General features: G+C 45.4%; 1 protein-coding gene across 3 annotated transcripts in view; it reads right to left on the reverse strand.

Annotated features, from left to right (window-relative positions):
• LOC119975890 (AMMECR1-like protein) overlaps window positions 1-8942 on the reverse strand; it is a 60191-nt gene extending 51249 nt beyond the window's left edge. For all 3 annotated transcript variants that reach the window (XR_005462820.1, XM_038815810.1, XM_038815809.1), the window contains exon 1: window positions 8438-8942. Coding sequence is in view for 2 of the 3 variants with exons in the window: in XM_038815810.1 (XP_038671738.1) it covers window positions 8438-8907 (470 nt within the window). In the remaining variant the exon portion in view is untranslated. The remainder of the gene's footprint in view (window positions 1-8437) is intronic.
• Window positions 8943-13369: the final 4427 nt, after the last annotated feature.

Here is a 13369-nt window from a genome sequence, read left to right on the forward strand (position 1 = left end):
TAGAGGGAGGCAGCTTTTTTCGAACTGTGGGACAAGGCAGGGATATCCTATGTCCCCCCTGCTGTTTGCACTTGTGATGAGCCGTTGGCCATCGCATTAAGAAGTTCGGGAGCATGGAAAGGAATAGTGTGGGGGGGATAGAGCATAGGGTGTCCTTATATGCCGACAACTTGCTGCTGTATGTGTCGGAGCCGAGTGGGTCGATGGGGGAATATTGGAGCTACTGCGAGTATTTGGGTCGTTCTCGGGGTACAAGCTGAAACTGGACAAGAGTGAGTATTTTGTGGTGTCTCGGCAGGGGGTGGGGGTAGGGGTGGGGGGGCTGCCATTCCGTAGGGCAGGGACTCACTTTAGGTATCTGGGGTGCAGGTTGCCCGGGGGTGGGGGAGACTTCGCAGGTACAACATCACTAGTTTGGTGGGGAGAGTGAAAGCCGTTCTGGCAAGGTGGGATGGTCTCCCTCTGTCACTGGCGGGTTGGGTACAGGCGGGTAAAATGAATGTGTTGCCGCGATTTTCTGTTATTTTTCAATGCCTACTGAATTTCCTGCCAAAGGCTTTTTTCCAGAGAGATTGAGGGAAGGATTACCTCATTCATATGGGGAGGGAAGGTGGCCAGAGTTAGAAAGGTACTGCTACAGAGGGGAAGGCAGGCAGGGGGTTTGGGTCTCTCGAACCTGATGTAGTACTACTGGGCAGCGTATGTGGAGAAGGTGCGGAGCTGGGTCAGAGGGGTTGATTCCCAGTGGGTCAGAATGGAGGAGAGTTTGTGCAGGGGGTCGGGGCTGAAAGCACTAGCAACCCCGCTGCTCCCGATAGTCCCAGGGAAGTACTCAGGGAGTCCGGTAATAATAGCTTCATTGAGAATTTGGAGGCAGTTTCACCAACACTTTGGGTTGGGGACAGGGTTAAGGGAAATGTCGATTCGGGGAAACCACAGATTTGAGCCAGGGAGGTGGGAAGGAAATTTTCGGAAATGGGAGGAGAAGGCGATTAAGACGCTAAATATTTGTTTCTTAGGGATCGGTTTGCAGGACTGAGGGATCTGGAAGTGAAGTGTGGGCTGGGGCAGGGAGAAATGTTTAGATACATGCAGGTTCGAGATTTTGCTAGAAAGGAGATACAGAGCTTCCTGGAGGAACCGGCCTCCATATTGCTGGAGGAGGTGCTGACGACAAGGGGGACTGGAGAAGGGGTAGTGTCAGCGGTGTACGGTGCTATTTTGGATGAGGATAAGGCACTGGAAGGGATCAAAGCAAAGTGGGAGGAAGAGTTGGGAGAGGTTATAGAGGAAGGGTCTAGTATGAGGTGATCCGGAGAGTAAATGCCTCCACCTCATGTGTGAGGTTGAGACTGATACAGCTGAAGTTGGTATATAGAGCGCACCTCACGAGGGCGAGGATGAGCCTATTATTTGAAGGAGTAGAAGATGTGTGTGAGCGTTGCGAGAGTGTGTGGGGAGGGGGGGGGGGGGGGGGGGGGGGGGGGGGGGGAGGGAGGGGGGGTCCCTCTAATCATGTTCATATGTTTTTGTCTAAAGCTAGAGGATTACTGGAAGGAGGTTTTTAGGGTAATTTCCAAGGTGGTGCACGTGGAACTGGACCCGGGTCCCCTGGAGGCTATATCGGGGTGTCGGACCAGCCAGGGTTGGAAACTTATGCAGAGGCAGATATCGTAGCCTTCGCCTTGTTGATCGTCTGAAGACAACCTCTCCACTCTGTGCCCTGGCGTGGCGGGGGCACCTGTTGGAATACTTGACCCTTAAGAAGGTTAAGTTTGAACTGAGGGGAAGGACGGAGGGGTTCTACAAGTCATGGGCATTATTCATATGCACTTTCAAGAACTGGATAACATCGATCATTAGTTGGGGGGGATGGGTGGGACGGTTGGGGGGGGGGCTGTGTGTATTAAGGGTGACTATGGGTAATCCCGGATTCCTTTTTGTCATTTGTTTATGTAAACATGTGGGCTAATGTTTGGGGGTTGGTGGGAGGATGGGATCGTTGTTATTAGGATTGACATGTTTGTTGCTGATTATTGTTTATTGTTGGTGGTTGTAAATTTGGCAGAAAATGTGAAAAAGGAGAATAAAAAAATATTTTTTAAAAAAAGAACTGTACTTCTTACATTATATTAGGCGTGATCTAATGGCTGGTCCCGACTCAGGTCCGACGTGGCCAGTAAATGTCGTGAGAGACCACTTGTGAGATTTACCCGGCTCGCCATTGCCTTGCGAGATCTAATGGGATCTCGCAAGATGTCACAATGTGGGCAGGATCCGTATTTGGCAAATTTGCGTGTTAAAGTGAGCAGCTAGTCTCACTTTAATATGCGTTCGCCTGATCTACCCAAGGCATTTTGCAACAGTGACCATTGTGTAAGATTTGGTATTTTATTATTGTTATATTCCTAGGTTATGTCATTATATTAGGGTTAGGGTAAATACGGGCACAAAAGAAGCTCAGGCCACTTATGGGAACAAAAAATGGGTGGCACAGTGGTGCAATGGTTAGCATTGCTGCCTACAGTGCTGAGGACCCGGGTTCGATCCCGGCCCCGGATCCGATCCCGGCCCCGGGTCCTCGGCATTATGAGGCAGAAGTGCTAACCACTGCGCCACCATGCCGCTCCTTGTTCAGTGTTGGTACCTGATATATTTAGGACATTGGTACCTATACATTATGTAGGAAAAACAACAGGGCAGCACGGTGGCACAGTGGTTAGCACTGCTGCCTCATGGCTCTGAGGTCCCAGTTTCGATCCCGGCTCTGGTTCACTGTCCGTGTGGAGTTTGCACATTCTCCCGTGTCTGCGTGGGTTTTCACCCCCACAACCCAAAGATGTGCAGGGTAGGTCAATTGGCCACATTAAATTGCCCCTTAATTGGAGAAAATTAATTGGGTATCCTAAATTTATAAAGAAGAAAAAAAAAATATATATATATATATATATATATATGACAGACACTTGAAAACATCTCTCGGGCCAGATTGCTTAGAATATCATACAACCCTCACCAGAGTACAGTGATATTCAAAATCATGAGGGACCTAGATAGAGTAGATAAATAAAACTGTTCTCACTAGTTGAAAAATCAAGAATGAGAGTACATGATTTACGGTAATTAGCATAGGAAGCAATGGGGACATGAGGAGAAACATTTCATGCAGCAAGGAGTTAAGATATGGAATGTGCTGTTTGAGGATGTGGTCAAGGCAGGATCAATCGAGGCATTCAAGAGGGAATTATATATTCGGAAAGGAAGAATGTGCAGGGTTATGGGAAGCAGGTGGGAGTGGTACTCGATGCACTACTCATTCAGAGAGCTGACGCAGACATGACAGGCCGAATGGCCTCCTTCTGTGTTGTGGTGATTGGGTGAGTATACTGAAAGTGGGGCCTTTAATTGTTCAGTGAGGCTGTTCCCCCTCATTGGAGAAGAAATCCTATTTCAGAGAGCTGCCAACCAAATAAATAAATAATAAATAAATTGCATCAATAAAATGTAGCGGAGCGGGTAGGGAGCAGAGGAATATCTTGGGGGAAGCCCTTAATGGGCAAAGGATGCCTGAACAAGCATCGCGCACACTCACCATCCACAACGCCAAATCAAGACAGGGCATGAAGCCATCAGGTTTTACCGGGTGGCTGGGACACTTGGCATTGGCCTCCCCGTCAAGCAGAAATTCTTGCAGCAACAAGAGGAGACCTTAGTGTCCAATATTGGAAGACATTAGGTGGCCTGATGCCTGAGTGATAGGGGCAGTGCTACTGACATGGTGCCCACTTTTATGCCCCACACCCACTTGCAAACCCACCTCCAAGGGGAGCATAAAAATCCGGCTATGCCTACACTCAGCCAGTGCAACCCAGAGGCTCTCGCACACTCACTCAGCCAGTGCAACAGAGAGGCCCTCGCACACTCACTCAGCCAGTGCAACCCAGATGCCAGCACACGCACTCAACCAGTGCAACCTAGAAGCCCGCGCGCACACTCAGCCAGTGCAACCCAGAGGCCCTTGTACACTCACTCAGCCAGTGCAACCCAGATGCCAGCACACTCACTCAACCAGTGCAACCTAGAAGCCCGCGCGCGCACACAGCCAGTGCAACCCAGAGGCCCTCGCACACTCACTCAGCCAGTGCAACCCAGAGGCCCTCGCACACTCACTCAGCCAGTGCAACCCAGATGCCAGCACACACACTCAGCCAGTGCAACCCAGATGCCCAGGCTTGTTCACTCAGCCAGTGTATTCCTGCAAATTCACCACAGGGACATTTTAAAAAACAACTTTTTGCTTTTGATGCCATTTTCACTGCTCTATGCTTACACCAGCAGACGGAAACAGGACTGGCATCACCCTCTCAATCACAGTTCAAGTGCCTATGCAAAACCAATAGTTAACAACAGCTGGTGCCAAGGGACTAAAATAAACAAAAGATGAAAGAAATATAATTTTTAAAAGCAATTGTCCACCTCACCTCACATGTTCATTACAGCTAATTACTGCACATTATATGAAGGAACAAAAAGGGTACTATTTTACCCCTCCATTTTTTGATCGCCAGAACAGCAGCAAAGTTAAAGGAATATGCCGAGAGAAGAGCTTGGGTAGTACCTTGGGTAGACAGCAATCAGATAGCTCTACCAAAGTGCCAGCAAGAGCACAATGGGCCAAACGACCACCTTCTGTGATGTATTTTTCTTTAGATCTACGAGCAAGCAGGGGGCTGGCACATTTGCCTGTGGTGCAGTGCCTGCTGGTATTTATCTGTCAGCTCCCCAGCCTCAGAATTCATTCAGTGCAAACACAACCCAAAGAGGGGAAATTTCAATCATGTGAGCTTTTCTCAATCCATTTTGTTTACAGTGGCCTGCAAGAATTGAATCTAAATTTTCCTCATCTCCCCGCCCCTCTTTTCCTCATCTTCCTCATAATTATTTATCTAATTTACTACTTTTGGGGATTACTTATATAACAGGTAATTGAGCAGATATTTAGCATCGGTAGAGGACACAAGTAACATTTCCCGAAATAGCTGTAAATCAGGATATGGAAGAAATTAAATCACCAGGGAAGAGCAAACTGTTGGAGCTGCAGGCTGACAAGTCTCTGGATCCTGATGGACTTCATCCAAGGATCTTAAAAGAAGTGCCTAGCGAGATTAATGATAAACTGGTCTTAACTTTTCAAAATTCCCTAGATTTGGGGAAGGCTCCATTAGATTGAAAAATGACAAATGCAACTCTTTTATTCAAAAAGGGAGATGACAGAAAGCAGGAACCTATGGGCCAGTTAGATTAACATCTATAATAGGGAAGGTATTAGAAGTCATTATTAAAAATGTTATATCAGGGCACTTGGAAAAAAATCAGGGAAAACAGGTAGAGTCAACATGGTTTTGTGAAAGAGAAATCATGTTTAGCCAATTAATTGGAGTTCCCTGAAGAAGTAACATGTGCTGTGGATAAAGGGGAACTGGTAGATGTACTGAAGATTTCCAGAAGGCATTTTTTAAGGTGCCACATCGAAGGTTATTGTGAAAAATAAAAGCTCATGCATAGTGGGTAGCATATTGGCATGAATAGATGGTTGGCTAGGTAACAAGAAATAGAGTAGACATAAGTGGGTAATTTTCTGGGTTGGCCAGATGTAACCAGTGTTAAGTAGTGGGTTAAGAGACATTGCAATTAGTTGTCTAATTTATGTTAAGTGTTCAATGATTGTCCCATTTATGTTAAGTGTTCAATGATTGACACTGATATGTAAAGGGCTTCAGGTGGACTCTGGAGCTTGTGATGATCTGTAGAGTTCTGTACAGAGTGAGTTTGAACCATTAAAGGTGTGTTGGTGGAAAAGGAGCTGAACTCTTGCCTCTTCATACCACAGCATCTAGTACATTTTACAACCAGTGGTGTGTCACAGGAATCTTTGCTGAGGCCTTAACTTTTTACCATCTATTTAAATGACTTGGATGAATTGAAGGGATGATTGCTAAATTTGTTCACGACATAAAAATGGGTAGGAAAATAAATTGTGAAGAGGACATAAGGAGGCTACAAAGGGATATAGACATGTTAAGTGAGTGGGCAAAGATCTGGCAAATGGAGTATAAGATGGGAAAATATGAAATTGTCCATTTTGGCAGGAAGAATATAAAAGCATATTATCTAAATGGGGAGAAATTGCTGAGCTCTGGGGTGCAGAGGGATCTGGGTGTCTTAGTATATGAAAGGTTAATATGCAGGTACAGCAAGTAATTAGGAAACCTAATAGAATGTTATTGCTTATTGTAAGAGGAATAGCCTACAAAAGTAGGGAGATAATGCTTCTGCTATGAAGGGTATTGCTGAGACCACATCTGGAGTACTGTGTACAGGATTGTTCTCCTTATTGAGGGAAGGATGCAAATGCATTGGAAGAAGTTCAGAAAAAGTTTACTATACTAATACTTCGAATGGGCACATTGGCTTACGAGAAAATGTTGAATAGGCGACTTGATTGAAACATACAATTTCTGAGGTGAGTATTGACAGGGTGAATGTGGAAATTATGTTTCATCCTTTGGAAGAATCTAGGACTCGGGGTCACTGTTTAAAAACATGGGGCACCCCATTAACAGAAGGGAAACGTTTTCTCCAAGTGAGTGTAACTCTTCCTCAAAAGGCAGTGGATATTTTAATGGCTAAACTAATACTTGATAAGCGACGTGGTGAAAGGTTGTCGAGGGGCGTAGTAGAGGAAATGTGGAGTTGAGGTTAAAATCAGATCAGCCATGATCTTATTGAATGGCAGAGAAGGCTCGAGGGACCAAGTGGCTTCTCCTAATTCGTATGTTCGCATAACAGTAAATGTGAAATACTTCTGGACGCTTTTGAGCGTGTGAAAGACACACATAAATGCAAGTTGTATCTTAGTCGGCCCATCCCCAGTTTCTGTAAAATTAAGTAACTCTACAGAAGTCAGGAACCTGTCCATCTCCTTTTCAAACCCCTTACTTTCCTACTCAATTCTGTGGATTGAGTTTATTTGGTATGTTGTCCAACATTTCATTTTTTGTTTGTTTTATAACATAGGAACTTTGGGCTGATTAATAACCTTCCCAATAGTATCTTTGATCTTTCCCTCATTTCAATATCTGGAGTACATTCACACTGAGTATGTGCCACATGACCTCTGTCAGACACCATTTTATAGTTAGCCAAGTTAAACTATTGAAAGGTCAGTGACAAACCCACCTCAGCATCAGCACCAAGCACAAAGAGGATTTGTGTCTGGTCAGTCTGGACTGAAATTGAAGTCAAGTCTCAGAAAATGGAGAGCAGCATCTCTTTTGTTTTAAACCAAATGTTCTTCCTATCTCTCAGCTGTAAAGGTATGAAGGGAACGTTCTCCATGCTTGCAACAATACAGTTATTCTGTCACCTGCTAGGAAACAAGAAAGCAGCTCAAGCTCACTAACCTGTTAACACTTGGCAGTAGGATGCAGAGTAGGAACTCCCAATTTAATAGGAATTAAAGCCCGTATGGAGTCTAAATGGTACAATAAGAAGTCTTACAACACCAGGTTAAAGTCCAACAGGTTTGTTTCAAACACGAGCTTTCGGAGCACGGCTCCTTCTTCACCTGAAGAAGGAGCCGTGCTCCGAAAGCTCGTGTTTGAAACAAACCTGTTGGACTTTAACCTGGTGTTGTAAGACTTCTTACTGTGCTCACCCCAGTCCAACGCCGGCATCTCCACATCATAAATGGTACAAAACGTACATTGCATCTAAATGGCCTTGGCTCAGATCACTGCACAGCTTCGAAATAGTCTCTGTGCCAGTCCGAGCTGCTTTAACGGCAGTGCTGACTACTGACCTGCTTCCAAATGATTTCAGCTATGATGGTTACACTGCAGCAAAATGTTTCTGGCGCAGGTTGTTGGGCTGGGTCTTAAAGAGCATCACCAAACATCTCTTGAATGAAATGACTGGCAAGAGCTCTGCTCTTGCGTAACTGGCAATACTGTTCAGCTATTGAATCAGCTGCAAGGGTTGCTGGCTAAGTAGTAAGCCTTACGATTTGCTGCTTTTCCCCATGAGATAACGGTGGAGATCAGAGCTCCCTATGTTGGAAACCAGAGAAACACATCCCAATAACACAGCAAATCCCAACAACACAGCAGAAGGAACCCATCAGCAATCTAACCCAACACTTCACCACATCATCCAAAAAAAAGGAATCCTTCTGCTTGTACTGACGCCAGGTACAAGAGCTAAAGTCAATGTGCCACTTAATCCCTTATTGATTTTCTTTTAAACTCATTTGATAATTCACGAGGGGACTTACCCTCACTCTTCACTAATGTCCCTAAATGGGAAGCATCAATGGGGAAGTGTTTGCTCCTCTCTACAATGAGTAGTATATCGACTATCCTTATCCTGCAGTACTCACTATGGGTCATTGGTGAACCTGGGTGATCGGGGCAGTGGGAATCCGTACAGATGACAGTACAACACATCAAAGCAGTAGCAGCACATCTCTGCGGTCACCACCAAGTTCCTCACATTCACTCCACTGGTCCCACTGAGTCCAGTTCCATTCGGACGGTTTCCCACTGTGGTCAGCCCTGTCACAGGGTTGAGTGCAGAGTTCAAGGAGTTCAGGTTCCCATTGCTCTCCCGGTTGTTCCTCTCGCAATGGTTCTGGCTGTAGTTGTGGTTCTGGCTGTGGTTGTGGTGGTTCCCCAGGGCTGTTCCAGACTGCAGGCCAGGCACCGAGCCACAGCCTAGCCCCGCGCCAGGGTGGTTCAGCTGGTTGTGCACATTGCTGCCCGATAACTTGGGCTTCTTCACTCCGCAGCACCCTGCTGCTATCTTCTGCTCGAGCGTTGGCTCCGCTTGAAGGCACCGCCTCTTTCCCATCCTCCTCTGCAACGCAGTGTCAGCACGGCACCCTGAGCAAGAGAATGCCCAACAATTAGAGATACAACACTAACAAAGATAACATACCAACTAGAAGTTCTCAAGGAAGTAATACAAAATAAATTCACAATACACCAGCACTATGCGGTGTCATTAAGAAGTAATCACATGATATTTGCATACAGCTAAATTTAAGAGTTTCTCCTCACCCCCACCCCTACTAAAGTGCCGAACACTTCATATCACAACCTCTAAATTGTGACAAACGTCTCAGGAATGCAGTCTCAGTCCGGTCCTTCCAAACTTGGGGTTGGTCTGGAACGTATTGTGAGCTTTGCGAGACTGTGTAGAAGTTACAATCCATCACTGGTGGCAGGAGAAATTTGGTGGTTGATGCTGTGAATTTAGCGCTTCGTATGAGATCATAGTATCACATTGAAGTGAACTGGGTTTGTTGTTTTTCCTAATTTGTAAAAATAAATTTAAATACCCAAATAATTTTTTCCAATTAAGGGGCAATTTAGCATGGTAAAATCCCCCTACCCTGTACAGTTTTGGGTTGTGGGGGTGAAACCCACACAAACACAGGGAGAATGTGCAAACTCTACACGGACAGTAAACCAGAGCTGGGATCGAACCTGGGACCTCGGCGCCATGAGGCAGCAGTGCTAACCACTGTGCCACCGTGCTGCCCTGTTGTTTTTCTTACATAATATATAGGTACCAATGTCCTAAATATATCAAGTACCAACACTGAACAAGGAGCGGCATGGTGGCGCAGTGGTTAGCACTTCTGCCTCATGGTGCCGAGGATCCGGGTCACTGTCCGCGTGGAGTTTGCACATTCTCCCATGTTCTGTGTTGGTCTCACCCCAACAAGCCAAAACAATGTGTTGGGTAGGTCAATTGGCCATGCTAAATTGTCCCTTTAATTGGAAAAAAGGAATTGGGTACGCTAAATTTATTTTTAAAAGTACCAACGCTGAACTGTAACTTACTACAGAATGAAGAGCAAGTGCAAAGAAAACCTCGGACTTGTTAAATGTTGCTGCAACTACAAACAGCAATTCACCCTGCCCATCAACATCTGATAACTAATCACAGCTGGTCGATGTGCCGCCCATCACCCCAACAATACACTAATGAAGATTGCCACTCCATCACAGTATCATACCTAGCATAGCCATACCACCTATCATTTGACCACTGTATCCAGTAAAATCTAGACACAGTATCGCAACACTGGCATTGCCAGATGCCCGCACTGATGGATACGCATCCATATTTCTATCCATTTCTAAGGTACATCGCTGTCATCTCGTTAGAAGGTCACAGTACTGATCATTATATCAACTGAGGCTCTTCCATTCTGTACTAAGAGCATTTCTGCCCAATTTCATCATTACAACCGACTCCACTATTAAACCATCTCTTTTGGTATTTATACTTATGGTGTATAGACCACACACTTCAGGATAAACAATGAGTCGCTAACAAAGAAACAGAACATTGAAATCAACAGATAACCCAATATAGTATAAACTTTCACTAGTTTCAATGAACGTTTCTTCAGTAACCTTGAATACAAATCAATGATAACTATTAAGTCCCGTTTAGCATCAGTCAAAAGGGAAAATAACTGAAGTACATGGGGCTCAACCTAGATTTGCGTCTCTCTTCTTCAACTTCCAGGTTGGCACAACAGAATACAAAGAAGTTAATGTGCCTCAATGAAGCTAAACTCATTTGGGAATTGTCTCTGTTCTGGTGATGCAAGATTTTGGCAAACAACATAAACAAAACAAACAGAGCCAGCAAGATGCGATTTTAGTTAGATTAAATGCAAAAGTTAACCCTCAGCCTCAATACAAGATTAGATAGAAATATACAACATCAACACTTTACAAACTGAAAGGAATTCTTAAAGACATCAGTCAGTATTCCAGGACTCAGACCCAAATTTTAGCATAAATTAACAGGACAACACTGATAAATTAAGTCAAATTAAGGGATCCAACCATGTGGCATAGAACATATCAAGATCAGATTCTCGGTGTCATTCAAACTAATCAGCTTATCATATTGCACAAGACATCCTTGACCCATCATACGTAATCCCAGGCCACTGTACTGGATTACAAGAGGTGTAATTACAGGCCATGCACCGGATTACACGAAGATGTAATTACAGGCTGTGTACCAGGATAAACGGAGGTATGATTACAGGCTGTGTACCGGGATAAACGGAGGTGTGATTACAGGCCATGTCCAGGATTACACGGAGGTATGATTACAGGCCGGCACCGGATACACGGAGGTGTGATTTACAGGCCGTGGACCAGATTACACGGAAGTGTAATTACAGGCTGTGTACCGGATACACGGAGGGTTAATTACAGGTCCTTTACCGGATTATGCCCAGGTGCAATTACTGGCCATGTAAGGATTACACAGAGATGTAATCACAAACCATGTACCGGATTATGGCGAGATGTAAATACAGGATTCCGTCGAGGTGTAATTACAGGCTGAGTACAGGATTCCGCCGAGGTGTAATTACAGGCTGAGTACAGGATTCCGCCGAGGTGTAATTGCAGGCGGTGTACTGGATTATACAGAGGTGTAATTAAAGGCTGTGTACCCGATTACACGGGGGTGTAATTAATAATAACAATAATAATTTTTATTGTCATAAGTAGCCTTACATTAACACTGCAATGAAGTTACTGTGAAAATCCCCCTAGTCGCCACATTCCAGCACCTATACGGGTACACAGAGGGAGAATTCAGAATATCCAATTCACCTAACAGCATGTCTTTCAGGACTTGTGGGAGGAAACCGCGCACCCGGAGGAATCCCACGCAGACACGGGGAGAACGTGCAGACCCCACACAGACAGTAACCCAAGGCGGGAATCGAACCTGGGACCTTGGGGCTGTGAAGCCATTGTGCCAACCACTGTGCTATTGTGCTGCCCACTACAGGCTGTGTATGGGATTACACTCAGCTGCAATTGTAGGCCTTGTACTGGATTACACCGAGATGTAATTACAGGCCGTGTACCTGATTACACCGAAGTGTAATTACAGGCCGTGTAACCAGATTACACAGAGGTGTAATTACAGTCCCTGTAGGGGATTACACTGAGATGCCAATTACAAGTCGTTTGCTGGATTACAAAGAACAAACAACAGTACAGCACAGAGGAACAGGCCCCACGACCCTCCATGCCTGCACCAACCATGATGCCTGTCTAAACTAACACCATCTGCACTTCTGGGATTTGTATCCCTAAATTCCATCCCAGTCATGTATTTGTCAAGATGCCTCTAAATGCCGCTATCGTATCTGCTTCCCACAGCTCCCCCAGCAGTGCTTCTACCTCCCCAGGCAGCATGTTCCAGGCACTTACCATCCTCTGTGTAAAAAAAAACTTTCCTCGCGCATCTCCTCTAAACTTTACCCCCTCGCACCTAAAACCTATGCCCGAGAAATCGACTATTCTGCCTGGGAAAAAGCTTCTGACTATCCATTTGTAAACTTCTATCAGATCGCCTCTCAAACTCCGTCGTTCCAGTGAAAATAATACGGGTTTATCCAACCTCTCTTCATAGCTAAATCCTCCAGACCAAGCAACATCCTGGTAAACCTCCTCTGCACCCTCTCCACTCCTTCTTGTAGAATTGTACGCAATATTCCAAGTGTGGCCTAACTAAAGTTCTGTACAGCTGCAGCACGACTCTTTAAAAATACATTTAGCGTGGCCAATTCACCTACCTGCACATCTTCTTGGTTATGGGGGTAAGATTCACGCAGATACGGGGAGAACTCCACACAGACAGTGTCCCGGTATGGGATCGAAACCAGGTCCTCGGCGTGTGAGGCAGCAGTGTTAACCACTGCGCCGCCAAGCTGCCCCAGCTGCAGCATGACTTGCCAATTTTATACTCAATGTCCTGACATGAAGGTAAGCATGGCCTATGCCTTCTTGACTACCTTATCCTCCTCTATTGCCACTTCACTGTGGACCTGTACACCCAGATCCCTCTGCCTGTCAATAAGGTTCTGCCATTACTGTATACTTCCCACCTGTATTAAACCTTCCAAAATGCATTACACATTTGTTCGGATTAAACTCTATCTGCCATTTTCCATCTAAGTCTCCAACTGATTTATATCCTGCTCCAACCACTGACAATCCTCATCACTCTCCGCAACACCACCAACCTTTGTGTCATTGCAAACTTACTAATCAGACCAGTTACATTTTCCTCCAAATCATTTATATAACTACAATAGTAAAGGTGCGAGCACTGATCCCTGCGGAAAACACCTTAGTCACAACCCTCCATTCAGTAAAGCACCTTTTCACTGCTGTCCTGTCTTCTATGATCGAGCCAGTTCTCTACCAACTGCCAGTTCACCCTGACCCTGTGTGACTTCACCCTTTGTACCAGCCTG

Source organism: Scyliorhinus canicula, chromosome 13 (genome assembly GCF_902713615.1).
Source record: "Scyliorhinus canicula chromosome 13, sScyCan1.1, whole genome shotgun sequence".
Lineage (NCBI taxonomy): Eukaryota > Metazoa > Chordata > Chondrichthyes > Carcharhiniformes > Scyliorhinidae > Scyliorhinus > Scyliorhinus canicula.